Source organism: Dromaius novaehollandiae, chromosome 13 (genome assembly GCF_036370855.1).
Source record: "Dromaius novaehollandiae isolate bDroNov1 chromosome 13, bDroNov1.hap1, whole genome shotgun sequence".
In the NCBI taxonomy this organism is placed as follows: domain Eukaryota; kingdom Metazoa; phylum Chordata; class Aves; order Casuariiformes; family Dromaiidae; genus Dromaius; species Dromaius novaehollandiae.
Genome location: NC_088110.1, coordinates 23,392,162 through 23,418,567, shown reverse-complemented (window position 1 = coordinate 23,418,567; position 26,406 = coordinate 23,392,162). Strand labels below are relative to the sequence as shown.

The 26,406-nt window shown below is 44.0% G+C and overlaps 1 protein-coding gene across 6 annotated transcripts in view; it reads right to left on the bottom strand.

The window, feature by feature from the left end:
* ZC3H18 (zinc finger CCCH-type containing 18) overlaps positions 1–26,406 on the bottom strand; it is a 49,907-nt gene extending 23,501 nt beyond the window's left edge. For 2 of the 6 annotated variants that reach the window (XM_064519800.1, XM_064519801.1), the window contains exons 1-10: positions 26,290–26,406; positions 25,581–25,659; positions 16,950–17,551; positions 13,149–13,233; positions 10,100–10,248; positions 9,690–9,782; positions 8,931–9,088; positions 7,258–7,290; positions 5,511–5,637; positions 3,963–4,261 (exon numbers count right to left, since the gene is read on the bottom strand). In XM_064519800.1, coding sequence (XP_064375870.1) covers positions 3,963–4,261; positions 5,511–5,637; positions 7,258–7,290; positions 8,931–9,088; positions 9,690–9,782; positions 10,100–10,248; positions 13,149–13,233; positions 16,950–17,537 — 1,532 coding nt within the window. In that variant the 5' untranslated portion in view covers positions 17,538–17,551; positions 25,581–25,659; positions 26,290–26,406. The remainder of the gene's footprint in view (positions 1–3,962; positions 4,262–5,510; positions 5,638–7,257; positions 7,291–8,930; positions 9,089–9,689; positions 9,783–10,099; positions 10,249–13,148; positions 13,234–16,949; positions 17,552–25,580; positions 25,660–26,289) is intronic. The other 4 variants (XM_064519802.1, XM_064519803.1, XM_064519804.1 and 1 more) reach the window with 3 other exon arrangements.

Genomic DNA, 26,406 nt, shown 5'->3' with positions numbered 1-26,406 from the left:
TCAACTCCATTCTAGCACTTTCCAACTTGCAAACCCTGGCTAAGCTCCATTCACTTACTTTAAATGCCAAGTTATCCTGCTCATTAACATGCCTTATTTCAAGGCAACTTCAACTAGCTTGAAAAAGTAACACACGAGTGAGCTCCGAAGAAGGACTGTTTCATCACGGGATCTGCAGCCACACACAGCATCTCATAATCAAGGACTACTTCAACCTCAGCACGAGCTTGGAAGAAGCACAGCACTCCTTTCTAGAAGGATCTTCTGAAGGATTCTGTGATTTGCTACAAAATGGCCACCCTTTCTGACATTACTTTGAATTTTAAGTCACCCCTGCTTGTAGGGTTTTTTTTTTCTTCTTCCTTTTTTTTTTAAATGGCTGCATAAGCGTACTCCATCGATGGTCTCTAGCCCACAGCGTCTCACTGCTTCCTCTCCCTCCCTGCTGGGTCAACGATGCCCTAGCGCTACCCGGCCAGCGGCGCGGGGAAATTAAAGCTCCCGCCATACCCGATGCATCTTATTTCATACTAATGTTCCTTGGCACTTTGGAAATACAAATATTAACAAGTAACACAACACTAACTGCATTGCTCAATGCGCTGCTGAAACAATCAGATTCACTTGGATGCTGATGGGATAAGGACCTGCGCAACAAGAGGAGGATTAACACAAATCACTATTTCTGCGTGCTGGGCCTTCGCTCACAGCCGAGGGCCAGCAGCTTTACGGCTGTATCAAGTGCTCAGGTTAGAACATCTTGCACTGCTACGACTCTCCTGGAATGAAGTGTTTCATGCAGTTTCTTTATCCCTGCAACGCTTTGCACAACAGCAGACTACGCTGACAAGATACGGATATAAAGCAGAAGTTCTGCACTCAGCATAAACAGTCACGGCCTGGGGCATCAGAACTCGTTCTGGAGAGGGGGAACACAGGGCCAGACAGCCACGTTATCCCTAACTGATGATAAAGTGTCCTGGCTTGTTCAAGTGTTTGATGCCTGAGGAAGGAGGGGGAGGAGGAGGAGGAACAGTTTTACCAGCATTGCAATCTCAGATTATACACTTCTTTAACTGCTCATCTTAAGCTTGAGAAAAAGAAACAGAGTATAAAGCAAGAATTGCATATTCCTTCAAAAAAGTCCAATCCTCATATAACAATCAGATACTTGAAAAAGACCCCAAGCACAGCAGCCTCTCCTTTGAAGAGGTTCAAGGAGAAACATCTACCACCGGGTCTGTAAAGGTTAACAACGTTTGTTAGTTAAGTTATAATTCTCCTCATGTGTGACAAGTAGTGATGCAAGGAAGTCATTTTGTTCTTGTCTCTTATTAGCCCCAACTACTCTGTTGCTGTTTAGAGATCAGATTAAATTTTCCTGCTTCAAGATAATCGAAAGGGAATTTGCTTTCGCCTCCCCAGCTATTTGCTTTTCAAGTTTTCTTTCATCCCTTGCAACTTAACATTCTGCTTGTCAGAGTTGGCTCCTTTCTGTTGCCTTTACTTGAGGAAACTTGTATGCTGGTGGCCAGACGGGCACCTATCTGTAATTACAGCTGTCCTCAGCCTGCCCTTGGCAAAGTTCCTTAATAGCTCAACAGTTGCATAATCTTTGGGGAACAGTCTTCAAACCTCTTCAGCTCATGAGCAGGAGAAGAGCAGGGCTCCGGCGGGAGACGTCACGGGAGGTGCGTTCGGAGGAATGCGAGGGGCAGCCGCCGCGAGCCCACGCCGCCCAGCCTGGCACGGCCCCGTGACGCAGCGCCAGCCGCCAGCGCCCGGAAAGGCCGCGCTTGCCAAAAGCCGGGATCGAGCAATTAGGGAAAGCACGGTGTCTATAAATAGGCTAACAGGTGAGCGCTACTCCGCTAGCGTGCCTGCTGCTATCAGGGAAACGTGGAACGACTGTGACTGCGTTGCTCATTGAGCAAACCTGGGAAACTGTTTAATCCCCAGAATATCAAGATGCCAAAAGAGAAGCCGTGGCTCTGGAGCCCGCCTGGCACGCAGGTAGTTGGAGAAAAGGCGAGACGGCTCTACCTGCAGCACCGCCACGAGCACACGGGGAAGTTGGACAAAACAGCATCGTCCCGAGACAGAAACTGCAGTCGAGGCTTTGGTAAGGACAGTTTGGAAACGCAAGCTGCTCGATGAGGGCATGCCTTCTCCAAGGGAAAAGGAATCACGTTCCCTGCTGAATTGTGCTTTCACTTTTTTTAAGCTTTTTCTTTTTTAATTCTGTGGTTTTACTTCCTTTGAAAACATACGTTATGTCCATAGATGTAGCAGTGTTCATTTTGACATGGATTTTCAACAGTTCCCACGCAGCACATCTCGGGCAACTGCGAAAGCCCTTCCACAAAGCCCTACCCACGACCCAGCACAAGTGTAAAAGGAAGGAGCAACCAGCAACCTCTGTCTTGCATGCAGTGAGCATGGTCGTGGTGACTCTTAATGACCAACTCCCAGAAGTGCCCATCAGCTGATGCCACTGTCATCATCATCATATGATTCTGGACAGCAAGATCTCTTCCATTACTAACCTAACAAATCAACAGCAAATGTGGTAATTAAGCTGCACAAATTATGGTTGCAAGTGAAGATTGTAATTAAATGTAGTTCTCTGTATTACTATAACCACGTTGATGCTGCTACTGCACCAAAACTGTCATAAGGCACAGCCAAATCACTCCGAAATTGAGACTTCCTTTCGGGAAAAAGAGTCATCATCAAAAATCAGTTTTCCATCTAGTAATACAAACAAAAATCCTGGCTCATATTCAAGACTAATCCCTGCTCCCACCTGAAACCAAGCAATTCCATGTGGCATCTAGTTCTAGGCCTTCTTAGCCCTGTTCTTCATTAAAACATGCTTTTCCCCACACTCATGCTGTTTCACAGTCTCCTCCAGTGCTTGAGGAGCAAAACAAATATTCAGCCAGGAGAATCTCCAATACGTCTTGGGAAATGCAGCTTCCCTACCGCCTCCCCCCCCCCAACCACACACACACTTGCGTGCCCACGCTTTCCTCAGCGCTCCTTTGGGAGACTGCATCTGCTATTAGTTTCCAAGATACTGGCACTGCTGATCAGTTTTCCTGGAGATGTCTTTCAGCAGGAAATTTGGATACTTTTCTCCTGACTCTGAACCAAAAGATGTTGCAATGTTAGAACTTCCCATAAGACAAGTTCTATATTCAGCTCTGATATATATATAATGCATTATATATAAGCCTAATATATAATACAGTGATGAGTTACGGTACTTAAGTAATTGACAAAGAAACAGACTATATGACCCACTCTGGAAATTCCCACACTTTTAGTCTATCTCATTCAATTTTCTCTTTCATATGGGTCAGAAACAGAATTTCCAGAAAAACTGAAGAAAGTCTGGCAGTCAGGGACAAGAAACCCGGCTCCACACTAAAATCCCTCCCTAACACCTAGCAGACTCACTTCAAGGCATAACATCTTTTTACCTTTTCTAGCCTCTATTTTTTTCCTTATTTAATAAAACTCCAGATACTTTTGCTATCCACAAACTCCCGTGCCAGCCCTGATTCTTGTCAAATGACATCTGTCAAGGCCACAAAGGGAGTCACCATCATTTGCAGGACTACTTCAGCACTGGGGCCTCAGTCAGCCTTCCAAGACGCACTCTGAATTCAAGGGAACAGGGGACAAGCTGAACTTCTCAATATCTACAGGCCACAGGACAGACACTCTCCTCCTTTCAGTCAGGTTACGAATACGCTCCGTTCTTATCCGGCGTTTTAGCTCCGCTTAGTGGCCAGCCAGGCTAACTTGAAGCGTCTCCTTTCTCCTGAAACTACTGCTCTGCTGAAGAGTTACGGACGATAGGGATCTCCGCTCTCACTAGCGTGAGCCTGGTTCATCCTCTACAGCCAAAACAACATCAAGTCAAATGTCAAGTTTAAATTCAAGCAAACACTTACCTTGGTAGCAATGGTGACCGGGGCTTTGGTTTTTCTTTCTCCTTTTCACGTTCCCTTTCTCTGTCCCGGTCTCGATCTCTGTCCCGGTCCCTGTGCAGCCTGTCTTTTTCATCTCTCTTCACTCGTTCTCTCTCACGTTCCCACTCTTCTTTCCTCCGCTGCCGTTCCTTGTCACGCTCCCGTTCCCTTTCTCGTTCTCTCTCCCTCTGGCGCCGCTCCCGCTCTCGTTCTCTCTCCCTTTCTCGTTCCCTCTCTCGCTGTCTGTTCTCTCTTTCCCTTTCCCGTTCTCGCTCTCTTTCCTTTAAAGATAAACGAGAATTCATCGTGACAGTTTGGTAACATCTCCTAACAAAAAAGACAGCATGGTTCTGAGGTCTCAGACTACAAGCAATTATAGAAGCTTTCCCTCGTTACAGCAAAGTATTGAGGAAAGGCTGGAGTATGGTGGCCACCAGTATTTCCTGATTTGGTAGAAGGTGGAGAGGAACAAAACGCTGCATCATATTCACCACAGTTATAATTTTCAAAGGCAACGGTCAAAGATTGAGTTGGCTTATTATTCCCTTTTAAGAAACATGCATTTATGCTTGCAAGTGTTTACTCACATTGCTAACCATATTTACAACAAGCTAATTAACTTTGCAAATAAGCAACATGAAAATAATTGATGGTGCATCTTATGCAGCAATAGCAAGGACAGGTTCCTGTTTATGCACCGCTTGTGTAAAATAGCAAGGTTTAACAGCAAAAGGAAAGCCACTTTTTGAAGGATATGCCAAATACTACTGAAAAGCATCCCACTGAGCAGGAATTATCTTTTTGCCATTACTGCCAAGGCACAAGAGTTTGTACCAGGGCTAAAGGAAGGGGGGAGGGAAGGGTTAGTAACCTTATTTTCACTGAGCACTAAACCTTACAGCAGTGCAACACCAACTCACTGCATCTAGGAGTCTAGCAAATGGCTAGGTGTTTTCCCTTATCTGACTCAAAGCAGCTAATGTGCTATTCCAGCAGTGATGGACAGTCATACCGGAGCCTACTTCCGTACACAAAACATACCTGTCCAAATCTAATCCTTTCCCTCTGTCCCAATAACTAACAAGTAAACCGTTCCTAAGTCAGATTATTTCCTGGAAACTCCCTCCCTCTCCAACATTTCCAAGAATGGCTGCAGCTGCAACTGTAAATGAAAGCGCTGCACAACTCTCTATCCTCTGGGCCATGCAAGAGAGGAACAGCCCATGCACACAAAGAGGAACCATCTCTGGTGAGCAGAGGAGGAAGGGATACATCTGGCAGCGCCATCGACTTCCCGTCTCCGACGCGTGCTTTGGCCCTCATCACGCTGAAGCAGAACGCACTCCCATACGTGCACCTAGAGTGTGTTCTGTACAGTAAGTGAATAATTTCAGATTTAACTGTTTGAAAGATTAAGAAACTTGAACATACAGGAAACAAATCCTATTTCAACAACTATACTGGAAACATGGCAAGCACCAGAAGCACCTGGAAGAAAGTTTACAGGAAAAGTGTGGAAAGGGGTATTACCTTACTTACTCTGTAGTTACGATATGGATCTGGGTCTGTATACTGAACCCTGAAATTCTCATACTGCCCACCACGCCAGAACCGTTCTATTTCATAGTCATAATAGGGATCTGTATAAGGATCAAGCCTACAATGAAAAACAGGGCAGGTTAGAAAGGGAAATATCACCTTATCACCGTACAGCAACACTACGCATTCTAGGTCAGGTTTTAATCACTGCATACTGACAAGAAAAAACATGTTCAATGGAGTACGACCATACAAAGTGGTTATTTTCTACATATCCCAGACAGACAGACAGAAACAGTCTTTTTAAAATGATGCTTATCAGAGAAAAGCACAGAACTTTTCTGATAAACACCAACAAGAACACTACCAACCAAATTCAGCCCTCAAATCAATGTGGTAAAAATGCAGACACACCAATTGCTTTTTATAGCGACTTCAAGAGTATGCAAATAGAGCAGAGAACATGTTTTGCCCCATTGATTCTGTCTGTGCACCCAGCGCTAACCTCAAGCACCCGCAGAGGGGCACATCAGAGGTGGAACAGATTGTGATCTCTCCTACCACCCTGCCAGAGGTGGGGGTGTGCATCGGTTATGACTGTACAGGAAAAAGGCTTTTGCTGAGCTTTCCACTGAGAGAAGCTCGGTGGAGCTTCTCCACTGAGGCCGGCCTGGAACGCTGTGCCCTCCGTGCCAAATTACTTCGTGCAAGGAAGGCAACCACGTCTGCAGCTGATATTCTCCAGTGGAAAACAAATGCTGGCCCTCCGGCATACAAACAGACTCGCAAGCACTGTACACAACACATCCTACTCAGCTGCAAAAGTGTAATTACTTTCGTGAGGAAAAGGATCTAAAACCCACCCTCCTTAAATCTACAACACTTCCTCCATTTAATGATTTCTAGTAACATTATCTGATGTTTTTAATTCACATACCCAACAACATCCAATCCCTGCCTGGGAGACTGAAAACATCAGACCCGCTGTAGAGATGGGGAGGTGGGTACAGAAAACAAGAAACTTCCAGGACCACAGAGGAGTCAGTGGCAGAACTAAGCGTAAAAGCAAGTGCTTTCAAATTCTACATTACCTCTCATCAGACTCTAACTTGTAAGCAGGGAGAATAACAGGCCCACTTTTACATTTAAAGAAGTGCCAAATAAGCTAACACAAGCAAAGACGTGAGTGCTGCCCTGCAAGTCAAGCTGCTACCTATATTTCTTTCAGCACTTTTAAATGGTTTAAAGTTTCTATTTTTCTGTTTGAAATGGTAAGCCAAGGGGAGGAATACCAGGGAACCTTGATACTGATGCTTAATTCAGCAGCAAGCTTCCTGATGTCGACCAGATAACAGTCTAGATACAGTGACACCAGGTGTTCGAAAAGAGAGAAAAAAATCTCAAACTACACCAGAAAGGAAGCTCTTAACTTTTTGACCCAGCCTCAAATTCAAAGCTCCCCATGCCCTTCCTATAATATTTGTGCATGTTTTGTTCATTTAAACAAGCACCACTGCTATACATTTAGACAACTGTGGATAATTCAGTTCTTAAATCCTTGGGTAAATAATTGGTATTGTCCAAAAATTAAATACACCTATTCCATTAATGAACTGCCAACCACACCTGATGGGACAGTTGTCTGTGGCCTAGGAAGTTTTAAGAAGTGCAATGGAAAAAAAGGAAAGGGAATATTTTCTTACAGTTGCAACAGTACTGGAATCAAAGACCTGCTTACCCATAGTTAATGTTTTCTTTGATGTCCACCTCCCTATAGTTTTTCAAAAAAGAAAAAGGGATTCATGAACTATTTAGGCATCTTCATATGTCACAAGACAGTCCTGAAAGCAATTCATTAACATTCCACCTGAACCACCAGTGGTTAGTATGCTGCAAAGTGTCAATTCGTGCAATGAGTGTGTATATAAGACAAACCCCATCATTTTCTAGAATTTATAAAAGTAGCAACTTTGTAACTTTTCCCTTTACACAGAATTAACATATTTTATGCCACAGTCTGGTTATACATAAAGGTTCTTGAATTTTTAAAAATTCTATATGTTTGATTACTTCTATTTGACACTAGCTACATACAACATAACACTTTTTACTTAAGTATATGAAAAAAACAAAGTCCTGTATCTAACAAAAACAGTCCTTATATCAATTAGGCAGTGGCATAAAACAACTAGAACACTGATTTAAGATGCAAGTTTTCCATATAAAATTAAAAAATAAGGATACTGTAACTGATGAAGTGCGACTGAAAGACTTCTCAGAGGAATGCAAGACCAAGATACAGATCGATTTCTACACACGAAAAAATTAACATTGGAACTGTTTTCTTACAATCTGCAAAACTGAGTGCACAGCTTCTTTTTATAAAACAGGGGAAAGGAATTGCGCTTCACTCCAGAGCAAATCAAAGCCTACTAAACCAAAGCTTAACCTGCTCTTTTTTTGCAATTGATTCACTCAAAATAGATGGAAGGAAAGCCATGCAAACACTTTCTCTGTGTGTAAATGGGAATATTTCCATAATCTTGGATGTAGTAAGAACAGAGGATGCGTGTGCAAGAGAGAAATGGAAATTTCCCTATATTCCCATAGAACGCAGATCTCCCTTTTAAAAATTCTTCTTCCATTCCATTTTTTGCTTTTAGAGCTTCTAAGTAAACCTCCCAGAGTTCACTGCTGCATCCTTGCACCTGCTTCTAACCCTCTGCCTGCTCTCAGTCATGACAGAAGGGTGTCTGAGGCCGCCACCATTTTATACTTTACATACTTGGGGGAAAAAAAAAAAAGATCAACTAAACCCTCATTTTAGAAGTCAGGTTTTGCCTAAGCTGTGCCCTGGCAGCTGACAGATTTGCCTCCTGACCAGTGTCTTATTGACTAGTCTATCAGGAATAGGTAAAGATGTTTGTTAAAACAATTACTGCACTAATTCCAAATGTTACCCTTTCACATAAACACCCAGCTAGTCCAGTAGTTCAACAGTATTACTGCTGCCCTGAAGCTCTTGGACGTTGAGCATACTCCAACTTTGTTGAGCATTTTAACACTCTCATGGGTTGAAATAAGAAAAACAAGAGGAAAAAAACAGGAAAAGAATGAGCTGATATGAGGAAGGGAACATACAACTAGATAGTGTCCTTGAGAGACCCATATGCCAAGGACATTGAGGGTGGTAAGATATAAAGACAACTGTAAAGGAAGATAGTGTTAAACCGGAGCGAGTGGAGGCAGCTCAAGTTTTTATCAGTGTATAGACTATTGTAACAGAAGTTGTTGCCACATTCTGAGATGGCTGTTCCTCAGATTCGGAGGAGTGTGTTAACTGAAGAGTGCCATGCTGCACTTATTTCCCACCCATCTATTCCACATAGCAAGAACAAAGCTGCATCTTACGCTGGATCTCTGACATCTCTGGTGATGCGGTAATTCCAGTCGCGGAAAAACTCATTTTCTTTGTCAAATTCACGCTCATCTTCTCCAATAGTCACAGTGAACCTCTTCTCCTCAAAGTCAGGCTCTTGTTCTTTTCTCATAGTTGCCTTTTTTAATACCTGCCACAACATGAAATAAAAACATTGTAAAGAGGGAACATTTCTGAGACACAGAGAATAAATACTAGAATATTAAAACCCCTTCATTTGGGAGAAACCAGGTCTTCAACTAAAGTACCCTTCTCTGCAGGATGCTGTAATTTTCTTGACATAGAAAGCATAATTCACTCATCCATCAGCTCAGAACAGCAGCAGACAGGTAATAAAACCTTCAGACACGCAAACCCTGTTTTCTGAACTGATCAAAGGCATGGATCTTACAGGTGCTAGAGAAAGTGGCACTGAAGTGAGGGAAACTGCACCAGCTTAAAAACAGTTTTGTTTTACTGAGGATTAGACTTCAACATCCCTGAACTGCTCAGGGCCACAGACTCTCTCTAGATTGTATTGCTAAGAAACCCACTTCCCCCCTCACTGGATATCAGCTCCTCTTCACTGTAGAAGAGCTGTGATACACAACAAGCAGCAGTTAATAGCTTAAAAAGCAAAATAAAGCTCCTTAAAAAGAGCGAGACATTACATGCTCCAAAATAAACTCTACTAGCATTTGGCCACCAGTGAAACAGGTCAGTGGATTTTGGAAAGAAGTCAGCACATTTACCTCTTTAGCATGTCGGAGACCTCTCTCCCAGGCACTTTCTGTTGGAGGGTCTGGAGGGGGTGGAGGTAAGATTTCATCAACTACTGGCCCTCCCTGTTAGGGAGATAAGAAAAAGAAAAAGACAGACACTTGACTTTAGTTCTTCAGTAGCAAACGTACTTCATAAGCCAGTTATTCTGGAGTACCTCCAGATACCTTAGGGAAGTATCAATAGGATATAAGCTGAGGGACACATGGAAATTTATTCCCTTCTACCAGCAACTTCAAGGAGACCTTTTAAAAAATTATATATCCAATGGATATACTGAACCTTGCTAAGATCCTGGCTCAAATAAAACCTTCCCTTCTGCTAGGGCAGGAGACAAAAGCTATGTCCAGAAACCATAAATTCACCCAAAACATGTCCGTACCCAAGGGTTGGCTGGCATCAGCGGATGAGGGCCAATAGGAGGTGCACCGTTTGGGGAGAAGGGCTCAGGCTTGGAGATCAAAGAGTAGTTTCCTTTGTCATTCACGCCAGGGTGAATAAATCGACAGTTCATTCCCCAAGTACAGTGACCTGTGGAAAAACACAGCTCCATTAGATCACCGTATGCCTGAACACTACAGCAAGAGTTTGTTCAGCCCCACAACCATCTCAAACCAGTCAAGAAACAATGCTGTTTTCAGATACCAAAACTTCTCTCCACTTTTGTCTGGAATTACTTATTTTCGTATACATGGAAAGACACTTGCCACCTCCCACCTTCCCAGACAGGACAAATTCCATAGATCCAGTCACAGATGAATGAGCATATGAGAATCTTACTATTGTCGGGAGAAGGGAGGAATGGATGTGTACACACCATGAAGTGAATGCAGTAATAAGCCAATGAGTTCCTCAAGTCTTATTAATGACAAATGCTTCAGGTTAGGAGCTTTACCTTCTATCAAAAGGAATAAATAAAACCCGACAGCAAAGAAGGAATCACAGCACATTCAAAACACAGAGCTCTTTTCTCTTCAGCTGACTTTGTGTGCTTGCCAGCATAAAGCAGGAAAGGAGACATCGCTACGGAGGGCCAGGGACAGAAGCCTGAAGCTGCTCAGTTGATTAGCTCAAGTTATCACCTTTGAAGAGGTGGGAACACTCAGGGGTCTGTAAACAGGGTACAAAGCTAGCCCCCAACTTGAATTCAGCTTGCCTTAGAAACAAAACCCACTTTTTCTTCTGAGGAAGACATCAACATCAGGGGACACATGTTTTGCAGCTTTCCCAGTAGACATCCGCATTGCAAAGTCATTGCTAATTCTGTGCTAGCTCTGGCATTAACATATTGACTTTAGGGGCAGTTTAGGGGCAATGGAGCAGTTAACATTGCTGTCACCCAAGGAGGGTCCCTCAGGAGGGCAACTGTCAAAAACTGACACTGCACCTGGGCAAAGAGAAGCACTTAGTCTCCAGAAATGCTCCTCAACAGTCCCAGGTTAACCTTAAGTTGGTATTCTCAATCCGAGGTAGTACTAGGTACTTTCGTACTGTCAAATTTAATGAGAGCACGCAAATCCCTTTACAGGGCCTCTCAATGACTGACACATCCTTTCTCAATGACTAGCTGAACACTCGCCAGAAGAGATCTGAAAGCGGAGCACAGACACCTCCACAAACCCTTACTATTCTTACTCAAGTGTCAGGGAGAATGATTATCCTGACAAGTAAGAGGCCCTGGTACATACGCCAAGGTATTTCACTGGAAGGCTTCACAAACTAGTCATTCATGAAGCTGGACAGATGCAACCATGTGACACGCTCCTCAGACAGAGCAAGGACTAAAATCTGAGCATCTTCAAGGTCCCACGTGAGCAGTGCCTAAGCTCCTTGATGTCAGTAAAGCCTTTAAAGGGCAAGCAAGAGTCTGTGTCAATGTTACCTGAATAACACAAAACTCAAAGAGGAACAACTACGGCAGGAGAGCCTTCAGCTTGAACTTTGATTCAGGCAAATACTTCCTTGCAGCATGGAGGTGTAAGTCATGCTAAAAATTAAAGAACAAACAACTCTACCTGGAGAGGCACTTCCCTGCCCCATCACCACTACACCAAACTCATGCCTTAGCAAGGGCAGAAGATTTGATACCAGAAGACACCCAGGAAGCCAGGCAGGCTATGTTGGACAGTCACGTTTCTGGAAACCCCTAACCACTTCCCTACCTCGCATATGCCACTGAAGCAAGGAATAAGAGACTCCACCCTGTTCTCCACCCTTCTTTTAAATTCAGATGTTAATAAACTGTTTCAAGGGCAATTGTAAATAAAACAAAGTAAGCAAGCAAGCTTTAATTAAAGTGAAGATGAAGAGGAACAGAGCTATAGTCAGCTTAAATAGGAAAAGCTTTATAAAACCAGATTAAAAACTTAAAGACTTTAAAACTTCAGATTAAAAAAAAAGCTAGTTATTCTAAGACAGCTGTTGTACAGTTGCAAAAACTTTGGAGACTGTCTCAAGAGGAGGATAAACAAAAAAATTAAGAAATACAAGTGGTTAGATTTAAAAATTTTAAGTCTTAGGTCTTGCTTGCAGTAAGAACTGTTTTCTGATTTCCTGCCCCCCACTTCTTCTATGTGAGACTGAAAATACTAATCCTATTTTCAAAAGGTAGTATCTGATACAGTACAGAACAATCTTTCAGCACGGAGAAAAAGTTTCTCTTTAAATGAAGGATTTTTTTTCCAGCTGACCATTTCCTCTGTCCAGTGGAAGAACTGACCACTACCACTCCTCGCCCTGTCAGGCCCAACGGCACCAAACGTCGCGCTGGGGCTTCTGGATCGCTCATGAAAACAGCCTGCATTTGAGTTGCCAACACCTGACACCACTACGCAGCCAAAGCAGAAATCTGTTCAACAGATGCATTTTAAAGCATGTCGGTGGGGGCTGCAGCAGCTCACGAGGAGTCAACGTGATGTCACATTAGTATTTCTTATAGGAAAACAGTATTCCTAGCCTCATTTTCAATTTAAAAAAATCAGCTAATGCCTTTTAACACTTGTCTGGGGAAGTAAGCTGAGTATGGGATTGCAAGCATCAATTATGCTTTGGCAAGGCACGAACTTGATAAGAAATGATGAGTATTTGCCATTTTTGTTTTCTGTGGGATAACACTTGAGAACCTCTTCAAGCAACATTCGATTGTTAAATCTGCCCAAAAAGTTTTATTCCATGATGTTTCAAAAAACACCATCAAGTTGTCCTTTCTTTCTTTCTACTGGGATCACCATACTTAAGACAAAGCAATTTTATCAAAATTTGAATATCAACTCTATGTAAATTCATCATCTGGCCACCAAGGAACAGGAAGGTGATACGGAGGATGCCTGGGGCAAAGTTTATCATGCAGACAGCAGCTTAACAGGTGCACAACTGAACAAGAACATTTACAGCATATTTGGTGTGCTCCCACCACTACAGCATGTCATTACCTTTCATAAAGAACCGGCAGGTGGGACGTGGCCTCACTTTCCTATCGCTGGGATCTTTAACTTCTCCTTCTTCTAAGTCATCATCCTGGAACAGACAGAGAAGCTGACATTTCAAGTGGTGCATTTTTTGCAGCAACTTGACATTTCACAATACGGTCAAATATCAGTCAATTGAAAACACACCCTGGAGCAAAACACAAGAGAAATGAAATATAAAGCTGTGATAAACACCCCAGAGCATCTTTGCAACATACAGCTACAAACAAGAAAAAACATCAGTTTCAGTGTTTCAAAGATGACCGCAAAACCTCTGGGGCACTATGGACATCTTGGAGCCACAACATAGGCCGCAGTTGCAAGCTGCATCATTTTACCCAATACATGTTTAAAGGCTCAAATTCAACAGTGCAGTGAATTAAGATTTTACCATACCTCAGCTGAACAAGGCTGGATGTATGCTTTTAGCCCACAGCAAGTGCAAGGCGATTAGAAGTACCTTCATGCTCTTTCGAGGCAAATGAGCTAAATTGCATTACCTTTCCTCCTCGCAGGCTAAAAGTGCACACATTGATAGTGACAGTGGCTCAGCTGACACAAGGCAATTCTACCATGCATCAGGGCCTCCGAACTGGGACTGCCCCCAGCTCAGCACTCATATCATACCAACGTAGCTCAGGCCAGTTCCTTCTGTTAATTGATTTAAAATACACGGCAGTATTCCAGCGTACAGGTATTTAATACAATGACCCAATACAGACATCATGCGCCTATACATTAAATTCCGAAGGACAATTTCTACCACAATAGCTAACTATAAAATGCTTCCCCAAGGCATTAAGTGACAATCTCACACCAAGCTTTTCAGGGAGAAAGCCACAGGTATTCTTCCAGTCCTCTGTAGCAACAATTTGACACCCTCCTTTTTATTCCTTAGTGCCACATATGAGATAAGAATCTGTTCTAGCAAAACTCTATATTATCATTAAGTGCCATACAACACAGCATCCACAGAAAGAAATTCTGGAAGATGGAGGTTGCTTCAAAGATTAAGAACCACAGGAGATGAACACCAAATTACATATACGAAACCATCTCCAGAAGAAAGTATTTGAACCTTTAAAGTACTGGCCTTTGCTTTTGTTCTCGAGGAAAAACCTTTCACTGGCTTCACTAGGCCCTATCTGAAAAGTCAAAAGGAATTAAAAAGAGGTGATGATGCAGAAGGGAAAGGCATACATGAATGGAGCGTTGTCAGAGGTATCTGACACTTACACTCTCAGGGAAATTGGCTATTTTTCCCAAAAGACACCCTAGCCTTCCCTTGGTCTGTCTCCATTTCACCATCACAGAAGTTCAAACATTTTCAGCATATGAAACACATCTGAATAGAGAGCATCTGGTGAAGGCCTTCTCTTTGCACAGCAATCATAACATCCCCGTGGCAATGACAGCAGTTGTCTACATGAAAAAGATTAAGAAAGTTTTCTGTACTTTGATCAGTTTAGCAGCTGGAATTGAGCAAAAACCATCACTTGGCTCTAGATAAACAAAGGAACTACAGAGACATGGTTTAACAACCTCTTCTACTACATTCCTTTGAGGGCAATACAAGGAGGGCTCTCCTGAACAAGAACTCATTTTAAACACTACACATATATTCAAATTAAGTTTTGCACCCACCCACCCACCCCCAAATAAAGATAGACGTCTGAAAGCAGAATAAAATGCAGAGAATTAACAGTTTCCCTAAAAGCTGAGTCTGGCATTCAATGAAATGTGAATGGTATAACCAGCTCAACTCAGCTTTTTTCAAAAGAACTGTGTGAAGTCTTTGCAAATGTCGTACTTGAACAAAAGGCAAAGTATTTATTTCTGTGAGGTCTCCTTGGAATCAGGCAGCTGGGAATCCTGTTATGAGTTAATGTATGAAAAATCAAAGTACAGATTCATCTCGTGCTTTGTGAGCAGAGCGCTCCTAAGAATGCCTTAGACTCTAAAGGAAAGCATTCATATTTTAATCGAGAAGTAGCTAAAGAGTCAGAACTCCAGAAAGTTTTTTCTTTTTTTTTTAACTGCCTGGAGTCTCCTAAACCTGCAGAAACTCCTTCTTCCAACTGAATCAGGAATATACAAAACGTTTCAAAGACACATCATGTTTAACCAGATCGCCTACCAGAATGGACAGGAAGAAGAAAAATCACCTCACCTTTTTTAAATGACAGAACTTGTCTAAGCACCATTAGAGGTTAAAAAAAAAAAAAAAAGACAAACCACCACTTCTTCATTTCTTTGTCAGAGAATAGCTGATTAGGGAGCAGATGGCTCTGTTCTGGCCTTAGGATAACCAAGAAACCTAACATCTATGTGTATGCTGGAATACGCCACTCTTCAAATCAATAAGGCAGGAGGGCTTCTCCAGCAAGGCCCCCGCGAGCTGGATTCCACATCACCCCTCAAGCTTTCTGAGCCCAAGGCCAGCTGGACAGCAACGTGCTAGTTCTCTTCCAAGCTAACTCCAGATCATGGGGACCCTGCTCTCTGCTACTGAAACAAGCCCATCTGCCAGACAACCTACACGAAAGAAGATGTAGTAATTTTTGCCTGGGCTCAAATGCAGATTGAAATAGGCCACTATTCTACAGTTAGCTTCTTCTCCCTCAGCAGGACTGGAAGGCAATCTCATTTGCCAAATCTTAACCTTCCATTCCTTGGCTCAGAAATGCTTCCAGCGATCCTATCCACAACCCATTGCTTCCTCTCACGCCCATCAGGATGTGCTCACAATACTGCCCCAGCCTAGTCTAGCTCTGCAGGAGCATTTTTGGCATGGACAGCAAGGAGCAGAGCCAGCCAGGTGGTCTGGGTTATCTCACAGAAAATGAAGAACCCTAACAACCAGCAACTTTTTAGTAGTGCTTCGCAGTCCTGCTATTCAGACTTAAGTATGGTCTCAAGCAGGTGATGACCCTACAGGAGAGATTCCACTCTACTACTAAAGTCACTTTGTCTTGCTCCCTTCTGCCTGTAAGAGGGAACTAATACTAAGCTGTATTGAATACAACTGCTGTACTGCAGTGCTTCTTGCCGGAAGACATACAAGGATAAATAAGTGCCATTTGCCCTAATCACTATTGCGATTAGAATCAGGTTTTGTTTTTTCTGAACACCTACATTTGTTCTAAACCTTGGAAGAGCAGCTACTGGGACTGCGCATCACCGAACAGGTTACCCAGACCATGAGCAGGGTAGTTCTGGCTGGTTATGCACTTTACAGGCTATGCACTGCAACCTGTCCCTCCTCCATGCTCCCAGATGCTGCTAGAACAGAACAATTTAGGCCCATGGGTTTCCCCTCCTACTCCTGACATCTCAAATATGGCAGCCACTCTGCAGTACCAGCCTCCCAAGCTAAACTGAAAAGAGACTTTATGAATGCCTAGTCCATGGCTAAGTAATTTGCTGTCAGCATCATCCAAAAGTCCTTTGAGACCCAAGGCAGAAGAGCTGCTTAAAGGCACTAGAGCCCTTTTATACTTGCTAGGAACAAAGTTTACTTCTGATTGTTCTGACAACATTTGGCACAGAAAATTTTTCTACAGTATGTGGCAACAGATACCTTAACCACTAAATCTGATACATAATATGGTCTTACCTCCAAAAAAGTGCCTTATCTACACAGATTCATGTTAGAGAAGAAAAAAGGCATGGCAGTCTAAGAGCCAAATAATTCTGAAACATAAGGACAGGACAGAAGATCTCTCCCTGTAGAACTCTGCCCACCTTAGGCGACGTCCTACTTACATCAATTTCACCATCATCGATTTCTCCATCGTCTTCTTCTTTCTTCTTCTCCTTGAGGGGATCCTGGCCATCCTTCTCATCATCACTTTTACTGCTGGATTTTTTCTCGTCTTCGTGGGCATCATCTCCTTTCTCCTCTTCCTCATCATCCTCACCTCCAGCTTTCTCAGCATCCTCCTCTGCAGCAGCAGCACTAGGCTCCTCAGGAACTTCCTCATCATAGTCCAATTCATGCTCATCTAGCTCCCGAGTGACAGAGGATGCTTCATCACCAAGGTCATTTGTCCGGTCTTCCTCCTCTCCTTTGTGAGGTGGAGGGCTCTTCAGCTCCCCACTCTGCTCATTGTTGTCAGAGTCCTGAGACTTGCTTTCGCTTAAGCGGTCCTCTTCATCCGAGTGGTTCTCCTCTTCACCCTGACTCAGTCCCCTGGCTGCATCCTCTTCCTCCTCTTCCAAAACACTGCCTTGCCCACCCTCTCCATCAAGGTCCCGATCCGAACCACTCTCCTTCAGGATTTCGTCATCGGAAAGCTGCTGGTCCTCCTCAGGAGAGCACGGGTTTCGCTCAGGGCTGTCGGAAACATCCATCAGTACCCAATAGTCTGCAGGGGTGAAAAACAACAATCGTTACAGGGAACAAGCTGGGAAATTAAGAAAGGCTCACTTCATTTGTTACAGAATCCGTACGCTTGCATTTTATCCCTGAAAGAAGAAAAAATTGCGTGAACTCATGAATGTGGTTTATCGTAGTATCATCAAGAAGAAAATACAGAAAATATAGAGCTTAAACTGCTTAAAAAATTTATTCCAATATTATACCAGAATAGATAGAAGTGTGCTACCCTTCATATATAAAGATAAAAGATATCCTTCATATAAAAAAATACAAAAAAAATTCATACATCTAATTATTTTACTCCAGAGAAGAAAAAAATGATTTATACCAGGGCTGTCTGACCCAAGAAAGTGGAGGAGATATGTCTCTTGATAGTATGATTACTGGTTCACATCTAGACAAAGGCTGCTGGTGATTAAAAATGCTTGCCCTTTGGCTGTGGTCTATAGTTGTACCATGTCCTTAGCTCTACAAACAAGACGCTTTTGCAACTCCTTCCTTACTCCCCTCAGCAGGTAACCCGGAGCATTTGGCTGCCTCGGAAGAGCCCGAGGCTGCGAATGGTGTTTAGGCAGGTCTTCCAACACGGAGGCAGCTAACACAGCAGAAAAGCACATACTGTAGTTCTCTGTATTGTACCAGCGGAACAGTTAAACAGAGGCATCAGCTTCTCTCAAGATGGCACCTTTCCAAAGGACTAAATTAAAATCACCATTGGAATATATATGCTTCCTCCTCAAAAGAAAAGAAAAAGGAAAAACAAAAACAGAGGAAAAAAAAAAGAAAGGCTTTGAACAGTAACAAGCTTGGGCAGGCATCAGCTAGAGGTGGAAAGCTAAAGAGAAGACCAACTCAAGGCTTAAAGAAGTGTATTTAAGGCTAAAGAAAAGTCATGGGCTTACAAATCAACAGGATTTCTTCATGTGAAGATGTATCATGCTGTACTTCAGCCACTCCTAGTTACAGTCTCTCCAAGAGCTCATTCACTACTGGTGCAACAAAAACATTGCATAAATTGCCAGATTTTCACCCCCTATTTTTAAGGCCTTCAGAGAAGAAATACTACGAGATATCGATAGCTTCTTTAAACATATTCAGGAGCCTTTTGTGAAATAAAAGTTATTACCACTAGCCAGTTCTGCACTATTTAAACCTTTCCTGACCAAACTCCCTCACTCTTCTCTGCTATGCTCCTCTGACTGGTTCCACATAAAAAAAGGTTGCCATTACCATAAAAATAGCAATAACAAACAGACAGAAGGCACACTAAGTCACAGCACTCAAACAGATTGCCGTGCAATGTAAATACTACCAAAGCAAATTCAAGTCTTTTCAGATTTGAAACCCGAAACATTTTGGAAATTACAGAATTGGGGATCTCAGTACTGAAATATGACAGGATGACAAGTACAGGGAACATGCAGAACCTCTCCTGTGTGTTAAGAGCACTCGACTGGATATCAGGAAGGCATTACAACTTTATTATCCACGCTACTCATCTGTTGTATAAACTTTCCAGGACTGGGACTGTTGTATTTATGTCTTGTACTTTGCCAGATGTACTGTCATCACTGAGATAACATCTTTTGCCTTCGCCATAGCAAAGACATTATTAGTTAGTATTTGTAGCAGACTCTCAAGATGAAAGTCACTAAAGGAAATGCTGCTCGTCATACTACAGACAGTTTGCAGAAAAGGAGCTAAGAACATTTCTCAAAAAAGAAAAAAAAGACATTCCCCAAAGCAGTACAAGTATATATAAATACTGGTAGCCAACAATTCTGCTCTGCTTCAAAATGCTGCACAAATATTAGCTAATTAATAAGTGTGGGGAGGATCTAAACATGTCACGGAGTCCTCAGGATCAGAAGGGCCACATTTTGAGCTTCCTACTGGCTACTTTTGTGTTCTTAGCACATTTGAGCCAAGTTGGCTCTGCAACCAGAGTTGTGAATATTGCTGAGAAGTTAAAGCCAAATAAAAAAAGACTGCAATTGCCTCTTGGTGATAGCAGCTCTGGGCAGTTAAACAGGATGTAATCCGAAACAAATTGTATTCTTATACAGCACATAAAAGTTGATGCTGAGTCCAGAAATGCCTGCACAAATTGTTACAGACTGTAAGAGCAATTTTATGACAGCAGTTTTAATTGTCTAAGTGCCTGAGAAGTTGCACTTTGAGTGCATGTACAACAACTTAGCATATTATATCTGAAAGGTCAGCCTTAAGAGGTCAGTAGAAATATAAAAGCTGTCAAGTACAGATGTGTTCAGGAAATTTGTTTTCCGATTTCTTACAAATAAGCAACACCAAAGCAAAAGCTTTTAAGCAAACTAGATCCCGTTCTGCATCTGACAAAATGCCCTTGAAAGGGATGGGGGAAAATGAATATGAATGCATTTTCATCACCAGCTAAGTTGATAAGTATAAAACATTTACCTTCATTGGCAGCTATTAAAGCTATTATAGAAATCCGGCTTGTCGGTCAGTTATAATAATCTCCTATTAATTTCTATCAGCACAAATGACGAGAAATGCAATAAATGACAGCCCAATTGAAAAAAGTTCCCAAAATTCAGGCAGTCCATTTTTGGTGCTTATTTCCCTGGATTCAGAAGTAAAAGCAAGCTTCCCTTTGGCAAAGGGTTTTACATCATCCTCTGGTGCCTCTGTCTCTGCAGGCCCTAAAGCAACGCACAGAAGGTGCTTATGCTATGGCTTCCTACACCGCACGACCTCCGTGAAGAACCACAGTTCAGCCAGTCTCCACAGCCATGGCTCCAAGTTCACTAGTACGCAAGAAAACCCTCTCCAAGACCAAAGAACCAGAACTGTGTTTCAATCTTCACATTTGCGATAGCATGGAAGCACCCCAAAGCAGGCACACCACATGCAAAAGTAAAACTAGAAGCAGGAAAAAGAATGGAAAATGAAAATTAAAAGAAAACTATCAAACTAATCATGTAACAGGAATAGATACAGTTTCTGCTTCATGATGACAAGATGCTGCTCTTAAGCAGTGATCCAAAGTTTTGGCTAGACTCTCATTAATTCACTGTCACAGCAGCTCCTCCTGTAATGGGTGAGATAAAGATGGTGACATGTCCTCCAACCATTCCCTAGCTCTGTGCGGTCCCCATGCAGGCTAGGAGCCCAGAGGGAAAGCAAGTGAAGGTGTAACACAACCACAAGCTTACATCCAACACTAACATTGCAGCAGCATGATCGGAGATGGGAGAATGCCTCGTCACTGACCTAATCGGCATTACTTGTAGTTACTCATTTATGAAAAAAAGGAATAACTAAGTTTTCTGAAAGCCAAGAGTAACATACTAAGAACTTGATGAAATGCCAGACTACTTGCTATAGTCACGAGAGCTTCCTCGAGAGCTCCAGTGGATTTTGTTCTTTCCAAGGCAGCAAGTTTAGCTTCAATTTTTAAGTACAACTCCCAAGCTCTGTCTCAGAATCATCTGCAAAACACCGTTGATCCTGTATCTCTGGAATCCTAAAAGGCTTTTTGCTTTCCGCACTCCTTTACATACAGTCACACATACAGACAAATACCAGAAGCAGCTAAGGAAAAAGACTACATGGAAGTATTTTATTTGAGTAATACTGGGTTGAGCAGCAGAGCAGAAATCTGCAGGTTTCATCCTTCATCATAAAAGCCCAGTACAAGCTTGGAATTTTTGTGCTATAAAGTCAAGCCAATTTCTTACCAATTTGTTTTCAAAACCAGTTATAAAAACAAAAATAACTACTAATTTACAAATACAAATATTTGACTTTCCACTTAGAATGATGGGGCAGTTAACCAGCTATATAATAACACTTCTCACTAGCAGTGTTTTCTCTTCAAAAGTATCTTTAAAATTATAGGTAGTTCAAGCAAAATCAACTTTGATCAAAGCTGCCTGACACCCATTATTACAAAACTCACTTTGATTGTTCGAAATGCATCAAATTTTAATTTTTCATGTGTCTGAAATAGACTAGTTTCGAGTAGGTCACTAAAGCACTCCAGACGAGGTTTACAAAACACTCACTTTGCCAGGCTAAACAAGTTGCTACAGCCTTCTCATTGAGAGGCTTTGGAGCAAATATATCAGTGGGGTTTGCTTTCAGCTAACATTGTTTCTCTGTCTCTAAAAGCACTTGTGCATGTCTCGTCAAGTTGAAAGCTCCTTAAAAGCAGTTCATGTGTTCTCAGCAGAGAATCGAGGATTTGGCAGCTAAACTTTCCAGCCGCTCCATATGCGGCGAGCACATGCCATCCTCTCAGATTCCAAGCGTGAACCAGGCTGCGCTTGCTACCCCCACAGATATCACGCAGGTTGAGCAGGACTTTCCCTTCAGTTGCTCCTTCTGGCTCCTTCTGCCCCCACTCAGTCTCTGCTGGCTTGCGATGTCCCTGCCAGCGCTGTGATCTAGCGGTATTAGACAATCCAGCATAAATAAAAGAATACAGCCAGGCAAAGTGAAGAAAACCCCAACGCAAGAGGCCCTGAACTTTTAAACTTGTTTTTCAGTAGTGAGACTTTTGTATCATGCCCAACAACCTAGGCAGAACCCTACTGCAATCAGCTACAGCCAAGACCACTGGGCAGTTTTTCCAAACCTAAATTTGGCCCTCTCTTCACCAGGTCTCCAGAAAGGATGGAAAAGGACATGCCTAGCATCACCTAGGAACAGAATGAAAAAAGCAGGTACAGCCTAGCATCCTAGGGGACATTCAGCTGCCATGGTCTGCAGCTTCCTTAGTCACAAAACCACCCTTTCTTCCAGTGGTCCCTTGTCTCATTCCTTACATGCACACAAACTTTTGGCAAAGAGGCACGTGTCCAGCACACAGCATCCTCACTCAGTCAGCAAACAGCACCCCTACTCCGTACACAGCCCTGATTATCTCCAAGGCAGGCCCATTTCCACACGCACCGTCAGGGCCTGTGGAAAAGAGAGGCTTTTAGTTACAAAACACATACTCAATAGGAGGCAGTACTGAAGTTTCACAGACCACCTTAGTTCTGACATTTTTTACATTAGAGAATGAAACATTAACTAATCCTTAAATCTGTCAGTGTTTCATGGCTTGTACATGGTGGACAAAAAACGCTCCCTCTGAATTAGCAGCTCACGTGGCTCTCTTCACTCGCGAGGAATCACATGCAACAATAAAGGGGGCCTGTCTTTCTCTATCTTCCACGTAAGACATTTAAAATTACACAGATTTCCCCCATCTGCACCTTACAGACAGGTAAAAGGGTGCTGTATGTTGACAAGATCTTAAGAGAATTTAAATTCATCAGCTTCAGCCACATTATAATATGCTTTTTCCAAAGTTCAACAATAACCAAGACTTCTTTTAACTTAAAATACAGTATTAAGCCCAAGAAGCCTTGCCACAAAACTAAGTGCAGTAAGAAAAAAGCCCTTTGCTAGGTAAGCTGCTTTTTAAAATTAATCTCAAATATTGCTAGGTAATCCAAGGGTACATTTTACATAGTATTTCTAACCTTACACTTTTGTTAAGCGATTTGCCCAAGGCAAGAGGTGGACAAGTCAGAGTGCTGGAATTCTTAGCTTCAGGTCTATTTTCAAGATCAAGCCCAACTTCTATTCTCTGTTAAATTAACAGTATCAAAGGATATAGCACTGGAAGGAAGACGTGCCAATTAAGTTTCAGTCTGTGATCATGCACGTGCCTCCTGTGCTGCTCTAACTCAGTGCAGTGTTTCACTGACTTGCATTCTGGATCTGCAGCTCTTGACAGTGTCTATTACTGGCAGGAAGCTCGAGGTCTGTTTCCTACTCCTCTGTGCTGTTTTCAATTAGAACTCATTAAAAGTTTAAGCAGCGTCTTTAATTAAGCCAACAAAGTTAAGCTTTGCCTACATCTAATTGACTTGCCGCTGAAGAGAGGCAGCAGATTAACTGGAACTACTACTGGACAGACTAGCTTGCTGCCATCTAACCTCAACAAGGCGGCTTACTCTAACCTATCATACCATCTATAGAATAAAGCTGTCAGTTAAGACAGGATTTGAAACCACCAAGGAAAAATAATCTCGGCAAGCATTATTTCCATTCTCTAAATTCCTCCCTCCAAGGTAGAGCCTCCATGGTGCCAAAAAAGGCTTTTTCCAAGTGAACAAAGGATGCACCTTGGATGTAGTAGTGTGGAAACCAGCGTCTCGGACAACTCCAGCACCTCTGGCAGCAGGAAAGCACCAAGTACTCTACAGAAAGCTGGAGCTTGACAGAGCTGTCATTGGCTTCAACCTTGAAACCCTACAAACTGTCAGTCAGATGGCAAGAACAAAGTCCATAGCCACGTGCCGGACCCCCCCCCCCCCCCAGAGCAGACAGCTCAGAGCTCCACAGGGGCTGCGGGACAGACACCTCGAGACAGACGCCAGGAAAGAAGCAAGGAAATGGCAGCACCTTTCAAAGCTGCTGGCAAGATGGAAAGGAGGCCTCTGTTTCAGGCATTAGCCTTTGGGGTAGTAGAAAGTGTTTTTTCTCCTTTCTAGTAGCTAAACATGGCTCGATGCAAGATCAAAACATTTACAATTAATGAGATGCATAAAGGCCAGGCATTTATGCAGGCAAGAAAGAAATTCTACAGCATGGCCTAAGTCAAGCCACAAGGATGGGTGAAGAATGAGTGGGTTTGAGGAGAAAGAATGGGAAATAGGGCTCACAGGACAGGCTAAAAAAGAAACACAGCACAAAAATATTTGTGTGACAGATAAGTGGAAAACAGAAGCAAACCAGAAATGAATGGAGGGAATCACAATGGGGAAAACAGGGAAGAGCAGCAACAACAGGAAAAGAAGGAAATAAAACACATCACGATCTAGGAAAGGAGCATCATGTAAAACCAAAAAGAGGTGTAGAACAAAAGCGGAGCACCCAGTTCTTTGTTCTGAATGAAACTAGGACTGTTAACAGGGTTAATTAAAATAAAATACATACCTATCTGCCATCCTTAGAGAAGCGCTGACTTTGAAGATGCATAGCAAACTTCAAATACCTAGCAGCTGTCAGGAAAGCTTTTAATGCAGAAAACTAAGCTGCCTTTCAGTACTAATTCAAGAAAACTACTTGGTGACAGCCATTTTCAGCAAGTTTATTTATTTTTCTAAAGAAGAGCTTACAGAGCTCTGATCCAGAATGTTAACACCAAACACCACACTAGTGCTAGTCACTACTGTGTGTCAGGCAGACACTGAAACTCGAACAGAAATGAGGCTGTAAATAGCTGAAGTTTGTTTTCACAGCGTAATGCATTTTCCTGTTACTAGGACATGCCTCACTCTTCCTGCAGCTCTACACTGATAAACATTAGTTCTGAATTACTACAGCCTCAGCCCCATGATACAAAATAAGTACAACTGTTCTTGTATTCTGTAGGATTCATAAATAATCACGCTCGGGAGTCTAACTCCACTCTGAACGTTGGATGAGATGGCTTTCAAAGAGCTGACTTGATTAGGAGGAGACCTCTTGACCTCTTTGCTTAATCTAGACAAACCTTAAGAAGATCAGGAGAAAGAATTCACACCTTGAAGACTCTTTGCTATGGCCAAAACAGCGCTGTTAATGGTTGGGTCAGAAAAGCTGAATTACTGATGGCAGTAAAAGGTAAAATTGTTAGAGTGTATCCCAGAAGGACAGCTCCGGAGAAGAGAGAGCACTGCTGAACACCCAAAGAATTTAAACCACCTGCAACAGCTACATTTTGTAACACTTGCAAAAGTGAGCAGAGCGTGCTTTACACCTGCTCCTTCGCTGCACAGGTGAGCCCAACAGGATCAGGGGGGCGCACAGGGCGCCCACCACCCTGCCAGCCCAGGGACAGGGCAGCGCGACCGTCCCATCCCACAGCAGCCAGCGAGGCTGCTCCCGACGCACAGCCCACCACAGCAGGCACCGAGCGCACGGCAAGCGCCTCCACAGCGCCCCAGCCCTCCTCCAGCCCCTTGCCCCCAGTGCCCCGGGGCCTCCCTTACCTCACAGGGCCTCCGGCCAGACTGAGGTCCTCCTGCTGCAGCCCTGGGACGAGGCTCCTGGAGCTATCCCTGCTCCCACCTGCCCAGGGAGTGGAGCGGTCAGCCCTCCCTGTGCCCCTGGGGGCCAGGCTGCCCCCTCACTACCCTCCTGAGGCCAAGCTACCCCCCTCCCCCAGGTGAGGCTGCTCCTTTCTCTAAAACCCACCCCAAGGGGAAGCTGCATCCCCTCAGCACCCCCCACAATCCTCCTGCAAATTAAGGCTACCCCCCCCCACAGCACCCTTCCCAGCAATCCCCCCTCCAACTGGGGCTACCCCCCATCACTCCCCATAGCTGCTGCTGCTGCCCCCCACCCTTCCCCAGCACCACTGACCTGTGCTGACCCCCCAAGCCCATCCCCACCTGGGCTCTGCCCCAAACCCCATCCCAACCTGGGCTGCCCCCCCCTTCCCAGGACCTCCCCACTGGGTCCCCCCAACCCCTCCCCGCGGAAGCTGCGCCCCTCCCCAACGCTCCCCCCCGGGGGCCGCCCCCCGCCAGCCCCTCCGGGGCCGCCCCCCAGCCCCCTCTCGCCCGGGGCCGCCCCCTCCCCGGCGCCCCCCGGGGCCGCCCCTCCCCCGCTTCCCCGGCGCCCGGGCCCGCCCCCCCATCCCGGGCGCTAGGCCGCGGCCGGCGCCCGCGGAGCGCGGCCGTGCGGGCAGCGGCTCACCTGGGCGGGCGGGCGGGGGGGGGCGAGGCCTGCGCCGGGGAGGGGGCCGGGGCGGGGGCGGGCGGCGGCGAGGGAGCGGCTCCGGCGCGGGGCGCGGGACGGGCCGGGACGGGCCGG